The 14763-nt window shown below is 34.9% G+C and overlaps 1 protein-coding gene across 1 annotated transcript in view; it reads left to right on the top strand.

The window, feature by feature from the left end:
- The window catches only part of usp43b (ubiquitin specific peptidase 43b), a 100589-nt gene that overhangs the window by 65839 nt on the left and 19987 nt on the right, over positions 1 to 14763 (top strand). Inside the window, exons 9-12 of the mRNA XM_056453474.1 lie at positions 3493 to 3596; positions 7035 to 7112; positions 7238 to 7367; positions 11858 to 12203. Coding sequence (XP_056309449.1) covers positions 3493 to 3596; positions 7035 to 7112; positions 7238 to 7367; positions 11858 to 12203 — 658 coding nt within the window. The remainder of the gene's footprint in view (positions 1 to 3492; positions 3597 to 7034; positions 7113 to 7237; positions 7368 to 11857; positions 12204 to 14763) is intronic.

Below are 14763 nucleotides of genomic sequence, written 5' to 3'. Positions count from 1 at the left end.
CACAACGGCAGTATAGCTTAACCCGGAATAAGGAGATCCACAAATTAGTATTTTTTGTCATTATTACGAATTTTTGCAACAAACAAACAAACAAACACGTTTTAATATATTCATAACCGCATTTTACTGTCATTTTTTAAAAACCCGCTAAAATAAAGTCCGCTAAATTTTGCTGTCTATAATTCATAATAATAACTCCTGTACAGTAGTCCACTAACATTCTGACACTCGATGACACTCGAATACCCTTCAGAAAAGTCTAGTGGCTGGGAATGACCTTTTTACAGTGTCTGCTATAATGTTAATGTTGTTTTTGGTGTGTTTACATAGATGAATATGGCCACTGTGTAAATGCACAGTATAGTTACGATCTTATTTTGCTACATTAGATCGTTATGAAAACGTAATATATGCCTTCAGTGATTTCTTGAAGATAAATACCAAAAAAAAGCAACTGGAGTAACTACAGCAGCTCACTCATATGAAGCATGAGATTGCGATGACATGTGCAGGTGCTGTAGTGCTGTCCCAATTCTTAGGCGTAAATTTTGAAGCCCTTCCCCTTTACACTTGGTTTTAAGGGCCAAGGGGAAGGGGTACAAAAATAGAATTGGGATCGGGCCATAGTCTGACAGCAATGTTTAAAGCAAAATATATGTTTAAAAGTGTATTACTAACTAGTTCTGGTATTTTGCTTTTAAAAAATCCTGAAAAGACCTACGCAAGTGATGTTCTGAGGGGTTGGACAACAGAAAAATAAGAAAATACTTTTTTTATGAACATGACATGAGCCACTAGGGGTTCAAGAAACCCTGGAGTACTTTTTTGAAAGTTCAAGAGATTTGTGTGTGTTGAGCATCAGTTAAGACAACATTAGCACTTGTCAGCTTTAATTGTGGGGAAAACTGGATAATTTTGAATATTTGTCTGCTAATTTCAGCTTCCAGGTTTTAAATAATTTTTGGGGCGAGATCAAAATTGGTGGCGTAGCGCGAATTTGCTAGTGCAGTGATGAAGTGTCGGTTTCTCATTATTAATTATAGCAGTTTTATAGGAGTTTTCTTATCCTGTAAGAAGACCCTGCTTCTTAATTATTCATGAGAGCACATACTTTCTGATTGCAAGGCAAACCTGCCAAGCTGTGAGACCCAATGACTGGGTGAGACGCGTCTGTGCACGGCACGCAGTATTTAGCCGTTCATGAAGTATGTGTTTGTTTCCATGATCCATGGGGTTTGTTGCATGTTTTTCTCAGCGATTCTGTCAGGGCCGATACAGTAAAGCTGTTAGTTTTGCAGCAAACATGTTTGTCGGGAGAGCTGTACGAGAATTGGAGAATGGTGATCTTTTATCAGTTGAGTTTGTTACCATTCAGCCTATATCCGTGCTGCTCTGTTCGCCTATATTTAAAATACTCCAGATTACCGGCAGGGCAAATGGTAGAAATGGAAAGGACAAGAGATCTGCTGCACTTCTATCCACTGTGTCTGCAATTCAGACCAGGGGATTCAGGAAGAAAGAAGTCCTCCTCATTTATAGTGTTTATATCATGGGTCTCAAACTGGATTCCTGGAGGGCCGCAGCTCTGCAGTTTTGCTCCAACCCTAATTAAACACAGCTGATCCAACTATTCAAGGTGTTTAAGACTACTAGAGACTATTAAGCAGGTGTGAGTTGGAGGTGGCTGGAGGTAAAGTATGCAGAGCTGCGGCCCTGAGTTTGAGACCACTGGTTTATATAAACATGATTATCTTTATGATGATATAATAAATTGTGGTTATGAGTATATGAAATTACGAAAAACATTTGTAGCGGGGCACTAAATTACTTACTCTTCATTTCTTTGCATTTTAACTTTAACTATAAAATTATGGGTCTCCTCATGGTTTGACTCATTTTGTCAGCCAACTGACAACAATTGTTCGCTCCCCTCTTTTTCCTCTGCTCTACCGGCCATGCCCACTGCTCCCTCTGCTCACAGCACTCGATGGCCATCATCAAGCATTTTTCTTTAAATTCTGAGGTAGACTTGAACCGAAAGAGGGGGCCCTTTAATAATGAAGGGAACAGCAAAGAACTCATTATAAACCTCTGCTTGATTGTACTGTACCAGAGTATTCACAATTTGTTCAAAAGAATGAAAAAGGCTTTTATGATGTGCACAAATGACTTGGTGATGTGAAAAATCCGAAGGACTAAAATCAATGGAAGTAAAAATTGTTAAAAGAGACAGTTAAAGACGGTTTATTACAAATTATGTCTATTTAAAAGGAATTTGGTTCTTTCATCAAAGAATACAGACTGCAGAAATGTTTCAGAGTTTCTTAATATAATTATTATTCTTTATTTTATTTATATATTTGATTTTATGTCTTTTTAAAATAATCTAGTACTGTCTACGCTTTTATTAAGACAGTATGTTTCACTGATAGATGCCTCACACACAACAATATTAAGATCTTCCAATATTTCACACATCATGAACAGTACGCACACCACTGAGTTTTTCAAACAGTCTTACTTACCATAATCCACATATAACATTTTATTTTCATTTTCAGATTCACAAATTTAATAAATGAAGCCTGTGTACATTAAATATACGTTAAAAATATTATGTTTACTCAAGCTTTAGACTTTGAAATATAAACCCAAGCGATCAAATAAAAGTAAATGAGCTGTAATGAAAACTGGCCAAACGCATAAATATGTTCTGTACAGTATTTAATATTGAAAGTATTAGGATATCATGGAAGTATAAAATGAGTGAAGGTTAAAATGACTGCATCTCGTGTTTTTACATTTGGCTCCTGTCACCTGTGATCATACCGTGAAAATCCTGTCAGGATCACCATGTCTTTCTCTCAAATCTGCGCATCTGTTCCCTTCTTCATCTTCTATGATCTCTGTTATCATTTCCTTTATAGACTTTGTAGTATTAAGTTCTTGCGATGCAGTTTGTATGCAAATCCAGTTTCCTATTGCATGTCATCTACCAGTTGATTTATTTATTTTTTGACAGTTGATTGGTGCATCCCTGACTAAAATACAAAGCGGATATTTTAAATTGCAATGATATTTTACTGGAATTTTATTCAAATAAATACAGCTGTAAAAAAGCTAATATATTTAAATGATTTTATTAAATATATTATTAATTTTTTACATGTTTGACATTTTTATATGTTTATAAATATAATTTGATATTCCTAGATTCATCTATTTATATAAAAAGTACAGCTTTTACAGCTATTGCTAAACAATAATACTTAATTTGATCATGAACATACTGTTGTTACTTGTGGTTGAAGACACATCTTCTCATGTAGTCTGTAACTGTCTAAATGTTTCTACCACATAATTTCACAGTTTGACAATATTGAAGTTTCCACTTAGCTACATTTTCATGAAAATGGCTCATAATCAACTCCTCAGTATTTTATGCTTCTTTCACCTTTTCCTAATAATGACTTCCAATCTTTTTTTTATTAGAATTTCAGGGTGTTGTTCAAGATTCGTGTTGTTGGAGGATCTGCATCTTATAGCTACTTAAATCCCCAAGACGGACGGCCGCTTTTCCACCCTGCAGTGGACAGGTAATATTACGTGTTCAGTCAAACAGATCAGTATACAAATCAATTTCATTTCAAACAGCTCATACTTTATATATGAACTCATACTTTATATATGAAACGCAGCTTTGAACTTATGCAGTATTCTTCATTAGCCACACTTTATAGTCCATGCTGTTTTTACAGGTACGGATATCCAATAGGGTACTGAATTAATCATATATTTATTTTCATTTTTAATGTCAAATACAACATTTGAGAAGCCGCCAATATTTAAGGCCCTCATAGCATTTCACAGCCCTTAAGTGGTATTTACATCACACAAGGTTATATAATGACAACAGCCATAAAATATTGGCAGCTGAGTCTTTAAAGACGATGAAGATGACACTAATCTCATAATCATCTTAACGTCTTGTAACAAATCTTCTCTTGATGATTCTCTTGTTCATTTTCTTTGCTAAAGTTACACGTTTTCTAGTTTTGTGATTTTGTAATATGTCGGTTTTAAATCGAATTTAGCAACGTTTATGAGTAAAAATGAATTATTTTAGAACCAAGGCTAAAAAACATGGGCAGGCACTTCATATAAATTACATATCAACCTCAAACCATAACTGAGAAATAGGGGTGTGTGTACCTTAAATATTAAATATTTGTCAATAGAATTATTTTTTTTCTTTCGGAAACATGAATTTATCTATATTACTGAGTCTGTTTAATGTGCTGTTTTCTTAGCTCGTGGAGATGCCCAAGCTAGGGCCCGTAAGCCAAAGTTGGCCCATGGTAACCTTTGATTTGGCCCGCCATTCCATCTGAGAAGAGAAGGAGAATGATGAGGATGGTTTTGAGATTGTCAATTCAACTTTATTGTAACCCTTTGTTTGTTTTATTGTTAAAAGTTAATACTGAAATTAAATATTTCAATTAAATGGTGAAAGTTAATCTGATTTTGTTTAAATGTACATACTGTAACCCGACAATGCAGAGACTTTGGTGAACAAATCAAGGCAAAGGCAGATTCTGCTTGACTAGTGTATTCAGCATTGTGTTATAAATGTGATTGTTTTTATTGCAATCATTTTAAAAGTTATACTGCATAAGTAATTACGATTTAAAGCAATGTTTTCTATTTATTTTGAAATATTATTAAAACTAAATTTAGGAAATTACCCATGGCAACTTTAATGTAATATAGTTTGGTATATTTACCTTCGGCTCATGGCTCTCAATGATATTTGGTTTTTGGCCTTTTATACGAAAAAGTTTGGGCACCCCTGTCTCAGCTGGTTCAAGCCTGTCATAACAATTAATTGCCAGTAGGGTGCAGTAAGTCCCTGCTTTAAGAAGTGATTGATTTTATTAACGGCCGCCCAAGTATATTTAGTGACACCATTGTTTTTTTACTATTATTAACATCCTTTTACACTTTCTTGTATCCGCTCAATATAAACAAACATCCGCCCCCAGAGGAGGAAATGACTGGTCTAAACTGGCTGCAAAATATATGTACACAATTAGTAATGGTTAATCATAGCATTTGCGCAATAGAAATATTGTCTGTTTTTATTCCTTTTTCTGTCTTTTATTTCTCATTTGCTGATTATTTTATTGATTTGATGATGTTAATATATTACATAGGCTATTTTATAAAATAAAAAAATTATTGTTAAAAATTTAATTGTTTTGTTTACTATTTATACTATTTATATGGTGTGTTTAAATCCGGCTTCCACCACAAACCTGTGGGAAGCACTGGGCTGAGAATAAATTTGATGTTGTTCTCTCCTCTGGTTGCCGTCATTAGTCTCACACAATAGTTTTTACTTTTTTTCTGAAAATCTTTATAACACCATTGTTTTCTTTTATTATTTCAGCAAATAGGGTTGTAAAAAATGTATTTGTTGAATTCTCCCATTCACTGTGCTCTAAGTTAACCCAACCATGATGCCTTCTACAACTGAGAAACCCGGAGATGTGAAAAGGCTCTATAGCCCTGACTAAAGAGTGAACATATCTGATTTGCATATGTGAAAAGAAAGGAATTTAGTGCATTTAGTATATGCTTGATAGTGTTAATCACACATCAATTAAACAACACAAGATTACCATTGATTATTGATCGTGCGCATCCATGGAAGTCATCTCAGAAATTACATATTGTAGCAAAACTCTTGCAATAACCTGGTACACTAGCAACACATTAGCAACCATACAAAACACTCTTGTCTAGCTTCATGGGATCGTATTAACCCTTTGACTGCTGCTTTACCAAATGGTTGGCCATGTTTTGACTGTTTTAAATAATGACTTACACACACAGCAATGTTGGTTTACAAAAAGTCAAACAAACATAATCCTGTTGCACTGCTACACTTGATTTTGGTTTTATTGTAAAAAAAAAAAAAGAAAGCCTGTCAAATGAGAATCTGAAATATTTTATGGCATATTTCAAAAATAAAGATTTTAAAATGTTAAAAAAAAAAAAAAATTTTTTTGATTTTTTTTTTATATAAATTTGGTCTTTCACTTCATATTTTCAGATTTTTCATAGTATATGTATTAATTCCCCTTTTACCATAAACCAACATATCAACCATTTGGTAGAGGTTGATATTTTAGAACGTATGGTGTTGAAAGAAAATGCTTTGAGTGTGTTAACTAGTGACATTAGGAGTTGAAGTGCAATCCAAAATGCATTTTGGTGGGGTAGGTAATAGGATAAGAACTATGTAAATTTAAAACAAACCTAAAAGTTATTGTTGTATGTTTTACATGCAATCATTGTGTTCTATTTCACAATCTCCTGTTTAATTGGCTGTGTTACTTGCAGAGAAAGGAAAAAGAAATTAGATATTTTTTAAAGCACAAACACATAACAAACACTCTTCTTTCTTAAAATGTCTTTAATTTTATATATACAGTGTCCAGCATAAATCAGTACATCGCATATCGATCTCTCTTTTGAATTAGTGTTTTCTATAGGATACTATACAATAAAATATGTGACTATACATAATTTAAGTCAGCACCAAAACTGGAACTAATTTAACAAACTAACTTAAAATCATGATGTAAAAATGTGTTCATCACAATGATTATGTTAGGGAAAAACATATAAAGAGGTTAAAAAAAGAGGAAAACCACAACAGAATCATAGAAATGTCAAAAAATCAAGAGAACCATACAAATTTAGTTAATAAATTAAAAATTAATTCATAGAAATTTTGTAGTTTGTAATTTTATTTATTTATTTATTTATTGCAACACCTCATTTAAATTTAAATGTATTATCTTTTTATTCCTAAATATGTCAATATGTCAAAATATGTCTCTTTTTGTAATGAATAGAACTGTTTTTTATTGAAATCCACCACATATGTTGTCTATATTAAAAATCTGTGAGAAAACATGTATTAACATGGTCTTTTTGGCATGTATTTCTTTTTTTAATCTGGTCAGAGCTCTGAAGCTGTGTGGATCAGGTGGACCACCACATGTGAAGCTCATTGTTGAGTGGGAGCACAGAATCAAAGACTGGTAATGTAATCTGTCACTTCCTTGTGCGTACGTGCGATTCTCTCCGCACCTCATTTTAAAGTACACAAAGCCAACAAAACATGCCTGATGGTCCAATGATCCGGGGTTACTGTGTTTGTGTGCAGCCTGTTTGGTAATATCCAGGAGGAGGTGGTGAAGGACTCGGAAAGTGTTCGTGCTCAACAACAACACCACGTTCAGCAACACAGCTGCACCCTGGACGAGTGCTTTGAGCTCTACACCAAAGAAGAACAAGTAATACACAAAAAACACACATCTGGCAAAATAAAAGCAGCTGAAAGCACAAGCAAGTGTTAATTTATTGCAAGTGTGGAGTTGCTTGTATGTGATAGGTTACCATAAACAAGATGTTAATATGTACGTATAGCAGCTTTATTGTTAATTGCATAGTTTAAGTATATATGTATATATGTGGGGCGCAGTAGGTAGTGCTGTCGTCTCACAGCAAGAAGGTCGCTGGTTCAAGCCTCGGCTGGTTCAGTTGGTGCTTCTATGTGGAGTTTGCATGTTCTCCCTGCACAGTCCAAAAGACATGCGGTACAGGTGAATTGAGAAGGCTAAATTGTCATAGTGTTTGAGTGTGAATGAGTGTGTGTGGATGTTTCCCAGAGATGGGTTTCAGCTGCAGGAGCATCTGCTGTGTAAAACATGTGCTGGATAAGTTGGCGGTTCATTCCGCTGTGCTGTTAATTAATGCAGTAGTTTCAATAGTGATAATAATATAACAGTGTTTTTATATGAATTATACAATTTCTTTTTATATATATATATATATATATATATATATATATATATATATATATATATATATATATATATATATATATATATATACATATATATATACATACTGTATATATATATATATATATATATATATATATATATATATATATATATATATAAATATATATATATATATATATAAAAAGAAATTGTATAATTCTTATAAAAACACTGTTATATTATTATCACTATTGAAACTACTGCATTAATATATAAAATTATAAAGAATGTTTACATATTTTTTTGTTTTATTGTGGTTGTTTACAAAACACATCTTGAAGAGCTTGGCAAGATTCATTCGTATAAAATGAGTTTATACTGTTGTATCCTGAAGTGTCTTTCTTCTGAATGTAGATTTTTCAAGAGTTATGTGACATATATTTTTAAATCTGAAAATTCAAGCACTGTTCTTCCTCTTTTCCAGCAACTTTAATCCTTTCACATAAATATTCATACCAACTCAGACCTGGATATTTTGTGAAGCTATTTAGTGATGATTGTAAAAAATTTTCCTTTAATTTTAAGCAACTATGAGACATTCACTCTCATTCCGCAGGTGTTTTTTTTTTCTGATAGAGGACAAATACAGGAAAAGATTGACAATGGCAGAACACACTGCACTTTGTATAGTACAATGGAATGCAATCAACACAAGATTTACATGCAAATGGTGTTTAAGGACTTTAAGTGTCCTGTTCCTTTCTGAAACGTACTATATAGTGGCCTCAAGCTCCAAAAGGATTAAAAGACAGATGTACAATAGACATTATTATGCAAAGATATTAGCGTTGCATCAAAAGTAAACTTTTTATTATTTCTCACTTTTTCTACATGAGAATTTTGAACTCATCACCTTGAAGTTGCAGTTTGAGGTTGTTGGAGCAGCAGGATTGAACGCGTTTCACTAAAAATCTTGCTTTCAAACTGGGTCTCATAAACATCAAACCTGTCTTGTTTAAAACACATTTGCAGCAAACAATTTTGTGTTTAAAAGACATCTAAATGTAGACAGCTTGGCTAAAACAAGGCTAAACTTGGGTGGTCAGTAAAAATCTAATAGATATCTAAGAATAGCCCAAAACTAGACTTGTCTTCAAATAGACAGATTAGACAGACTTTATATGTGTAGTCATTCATTTCTGTTTATTTGATGACTAGTCTAGCTTTGGCCTATTCTTAGACATCTATAAGATTTTCACTGACAGCCCAAATTTAGCCTTGTTCTAGCCAAGATGACTATGTTTAGACGTCTATTACATGTCTATTAGACATCTTTTGAAAACAAAAAATGCTTGCTGGGTGACATCTCAAAAATAAATGTTAAAGTATAGAAAAAAACGATAAAATAGAAAGAGGTGATATTTCAGAATATTGAATATATGATTTTAATATTGTCTCTTTTTGATATTAAAAACAAATTTAATTTTGGTATGCAGAAAATACATCCATAACACAAACAATCTTAATTTTAAAAAACAAATGTCATTGTCTAATGAAAACTGGACAATGTTATAGTGTTTCTCAACCACGTTCCTGGAGGCCCACCAACACTGCATGTTTTGAATGTCTCCTTTGTCTGTCACGGCCATTACAGGTCTTTCACTCTCTGCTAATGAGCTGATGATCTAAACCAGGTGTCTTTGGTTAAGGAGACATGGAAAATGTGCAGAGCTGGTGGTCCTCCAGCAACGTTGTTGAAAAACAATGTTATAATGTACATGTATATTGAAGTACACTTGTGTACACATGAGGTACATTTTTTTTTTTGTATTCATAACTGAAAAATTTGTCACGTACACAAACCTTGCATAGGAGTCTAATGTGTATTAATGAACCCTTCCCAAAAGAGTCATTTCAAGCAGTGATGCTTTGTTTTCCTCGCTCTCTTTTAAAATAGAAAAAGAAAGAGGAATAAATAACGGCACAGAAAAGGAGAGTTAACCTCCTCCCCAAAGAGCTGCGTGGGATTATCATTCATTCATTTTCCTTCAGCTTAGTCCTTTATTTATCAGGGGTGGCCGCAGCGTGATGTACCGCCAACTATTCCGACATATGTTTTATGCAGTGGATGCCCTTTCAGCCGCAACCCAGTACTGGAAAACACTCATACACTCTCACATACACACACAAACTCATACACTAAGGCCAATTTTGTTTACCCAATTCACTTATACTGCATGTCCTTGGACTGTGGGGGGAACTGGAGCACACGGAGGAATCCCTGCATTGGATTATCCCGAAATGCTAATTTTTTTTAACAGGAAATCTATGAAATTTTGATACTTTGCATGATACTTTAGCCACATAACACAAATTGCTGTCCAGTATACAGTAGTCTACAGCAGTGGTTCTTAATTCACACTCTCTTTGTCGTAAAGTGGTCTGTGCTCCAGGCTCAAGTGCATTTTGCCTTTGGCCTGGAAAGAAGGTCTGAACTGCCAAAACACCTCTCGAAGAGCTTTTTTGGATGTGAAAATGGAAAAAACTAACCCGATCTGAATTATTTTTTTTTTATGACTGACAAAAGTTTCAGAGGTAGTGTGTCAATACGACTGACACAGCCTGAGGTAAAATGGATTTTTTTGTGGTGCAAAAATTTCAAAGAACATTTTGAATTCAGTGTGCAATAACCTTAAGTCTTGAAAATCTGCTGTTCATCTACTCCCCCCTCAGGTCACCTAAGATAAGGGTGATATTTTTTCCTCAATAAAACATTAAAGAATATTTTTTTTTAATGGTCCCTCTGTGATTTTTAAATTGCAAGCTAACAGCTACTGGTACAATTGTTTGAGATTTAGAAAAAGCACATACTGGCGAAACAAAATTATTACCCATGGCTCTAAGTGACAAATTGAGGTCTTTTGAAGCGAAAGGATTAAACTGTGCAAAATCATTATTTACAGCGTTTATTCCATAGCCTCAGCAAACGGTCTCCAATGAGCTCCACATGAGCTTCCTGTCACTTATTAATGATAAAGTTCTCAGATCTAGTACAGATCTATTTGCTTCAATAGACCTCGGTGTATAATCACGAGCCACGCTTGTTAATTCAGTTTTGCTTGTATGATTTTTTTAACTCTCTTAATACTGCTAGCCATTGATATTCATTTAAAAGCGACCTATAATAAAAATAATTTTTTGTAAGCTGTTTGGACAAAACGGTGTGTAGGTATAGTGTATCCATAGTCATGTTGGAGTCCTAAAAACCCAATAAGTCTCTTTTTTTAGATTTCCTTTTCCTGACGTTAAAATAGGATCCAAATCCCTCCCATTTTGAGGCTCACCGCAACGTGAGAGTGTGGTTTTCCGACCCACCGTATTGATTGACAGCCGCGTATTAACATGACTCATCGTTGCAGAAAGGCTTGAATTAACTCCACAATAAATACATCAAATAATCATTGGGAAAGTTCTTACTGTAGTATTTCTCACAAACGTTACGTGAGATCTGCTTCCTTCATGTCTGTCACTGTGCTGTTTATCTGACACAGCCGAGGCGGAGAGTGAGGCACACTCTAACAGGCACGTGGGAACAGTGGGTGGGAAGAGCTAGCAGTAAAGGCACAGGCAATAAAAACAGCTACATTGTGTTCAGAGCAGAAATGATATTCTGAAAGGTATAATAAATAATCTGATAGGTGTTTTGAGCTGAAACTTTAGAGACACAAAAGACTTATCTTAAATCTTGAAAAAGGGGTAAAATGGGTGCCTTAAACAGATTATCAAGAACCACAGTTTCAGATAAAAATCTAATTTTATGTAATACTGCAAAAGAAAAAATGTCACCTGCATCTTGGATGGCCTAAGTCAGACTCTATTAACCACAATTTTCATTTTTGGGCAAACTATCTCTTTAATCTAAGCCAACAGCCCTCTATCTAAGATAATCTATCCTTGAGACATTTGTCCTCATTTTTTTTTCACTTGTCTTCATCCAGCTCGCCCCTGATGATGCGTGGAAGTGTCCTCACTGTAAGCAGCTTCAGCAGGGCACGGTGCAGATGAGCTTATGGACGCTACCAGACATCCTAATCCTCCACCTCAAACGCTTCCGGCAGGTGGGAGAGCGCAGAAACAAGCTCTCCACTCTCGTCCACTTCCCCCTCACAGGCCTCGATATGGGCCGCCACATGGTCCAGAGAAGCAGCTGTGCCCGAGCGCCACCTGGCTGGAATAAGCAGGCCCATCACAGGCCTGAAGCTGGCAGATATGCAACGGACGTCCTGTACGACCTGTACGCTGTGTGTAACCATCACGGAGGCATGCATGGAGGACACTACACAGGTGTGTGACCGTTATGAGTCTACAGTGGTTTATCGCAATGAACAATATTAACACTGAAGGAAAGCCGTTACTTATCATGCTGTGGTCAGTTTGGGGATTTTTACTTTTAGGAAATCTTTCAAACTAGAATCCAGAAAGCATCCCGAATAAAGATTTTAATGGGGATTTTACTATGTTTTAGACATCTGGGCCTATAGATTAAAATATGCATAGATAAAATATTCCATTGTTGTTACACTTTTATGTATGATTGGATAGTTTGGGTTTTTACCAAAATCTGGGTCAATTTCAGCTCAACAGCTCCTTTAGAAATATATTTACCTAGAAAAATCATGACGTGTACTGTATGTATTAATATGTATTTTACCCGGTGTGTGTGTGAGTTTGTGTGTAGATAGATAGACAGACAGACAGACAGACAGACAGACAGACAGCTGGATGGATGGATGAATGGATGGATGGATGGATGGTTAGATAGATAGCTGGACAGACAGACAGACAGACAGACAGACAGACAGACAGACAGACAGACAGACAGACAGACAGACAGACAGACAGACAGACAGATAGATAGATAGATAGATAGATAGATAGATAGATAGATAGATAGATAGATAGATAGCTGTGTGATACTCTTCTAGTGTCTGAACTATTCCAGCCTCTTCAGCTGTGTGTATCACTCACAGCAGAGGACGAAACTCACTACAGTTTAACAAATACTACAACTGTTGAACCACAAAGTACTTTTGAAACCTTTTGTAGTTTTAGAATAGTTTAGATTGCAAATATGCATTTATTTACAAGGATAGTGCCTATTTGAAAATGTGTTTTAATTATTTTGAAGATGGCACTTCCTGTGCGTCAGCGGCCATTCAGCCTCTCATTGCCAACCGAAAGCACATTTTCATTGTTGCACATGGTGCAATTTCTGGTGGATTGTGGAATCATGATGATGAAAGGACACTTGAAAGTTCTTCAGAAATCAGCCATCGCTTCTAGATATGGGAAGATGAGGACAGGACACACATTTCAGAGAAGTAATGATCCCAAACATTTGTCACAATTCTGCTCCTGCTATTTTGAGCTGGAGGCTTGTGTCAGATCGTGTAAGGAGTTGGTCTGGTCACTTCAGTCCATCAGCAGGGAGTTAAAAGGAAAGGAAAGTTTTAAAAAGCACCCAAATGGCACAAGACAGCGACTGTAATGTTCACTCAGGAGAAACCGCCTCGTTTCTTCTTCTCAGGCTGCTGGACAGAACTGCCAGAATTTGCTAGATACAGAATGTGTAATTGAAGCTTTGAAGCTGAATGAATGTTATGCTTGAAAGCACAAGCCAAAATATTAACTTTTACATGAGATTGATGAGCTAATTATTAGACTGCAATTCAGCTTTTTTATCTTTAAGGCAAGATATTGCAGGTGAATAGGAAAAAAAAAATACCAATTGTTAACACTATGCTGACCACCTGAACAGTAGGTGAAGCCTGATTCAAAATTATTGTTTACTTTTTTTTTTTGTTACATTAGAGTCAAAGGATTTTACAAAGTTGATTTTGTTTACCAGAAAAAAATTATTTAGATTAAAAAGTATATAATGTTAATATAATATAAAATATAATATAATTTTATAAAAATAATATTTTTATAATATAAAAAAACTTGCTGGAATAGTTGGTGGTTCATTGTGCTGTGGCAATCCCTAATAAGGGACTAAGCCTAAGGAAAATTAATGAATTAATGAATGAATATTGTTATAAAAAAAAACCTACAGGCGTGCAAAACAGTGGCTCAGTGGTTAGCACTGTTGTATCACAGCAAGAAATTTACCGGTTCCAGTCTTGGCTGGGTCAGTGTGGAATTTGCATGTTCTTCCCGTGTTCATGTGGGTTTCCTCCGGGTGCTCCGGTTTCCCACACAGTCCAAATACATGCGCTATAAGGGAATTAAATCAACTAAATTGTCCATAGTGAATTTGTGTTAATGTGAGAGTCTATTGATGTTTCTCAGTCCTGGGTTGCAGCTGGAAGAGCATATGTAAAACATATGCTGGATAAGCACACTTCGAATAAATTCGTTAAATTTATGGAAAAATACCGGCAGCTGTGGTTGCCAGATAATAACCATATTTCATGAATGGATACAATGTTCATTTCACAAAAATGTAGCTTAATGCATAAAAACGTAAAGTCATTCAACACACTAATGTGTTCATGTGTTTACAATTAGCAAACAGATTTTCACAGCATTAGTAACTACACAGTTACCTTTAAACAAAAGAAGATGCAGCATACCTTCAAATACTTTTGGTTCATCTTGGACTTGCACCCAGATGCTACTATCCTCCACAATGGTGACATAAAAAAACGTTAGTCTTTGAATCTCAATAATGGGGCCAAACAAAAAATAAAAATCAACCCAGAACAATACAAAACAATCTACTGAAATATTACCTCCCAAAAACAACATAAAATAAAGAAAAAGAAATGTTTTACAGTATCTTGCTGTTTTTTTTTTCTTCTTAATTTTACGGTACAATACCGGCAGCTGTGGTTGCTAGTAA

This window comes from Danio aesculapii, chromosome 3, assembly GCF_903798145.1.
Source record: "Danio aesculapii chromosome 3, fDanAes4.1, whole genome shotgun sequence".
In the NCBI taxonomy this organism is placed as follows: domain Eukaryota; kingdom Metazoa; phylum Chordata; class Actinopteri; order Cypriniformes; family Danionidae; genus Danio; species Danio aesculapii.
The sequence above is the reverse complement of the archived record's forward strand: the minus strand, read 5'-3'. Positions and strand labels throughout refer to the sequence as shown.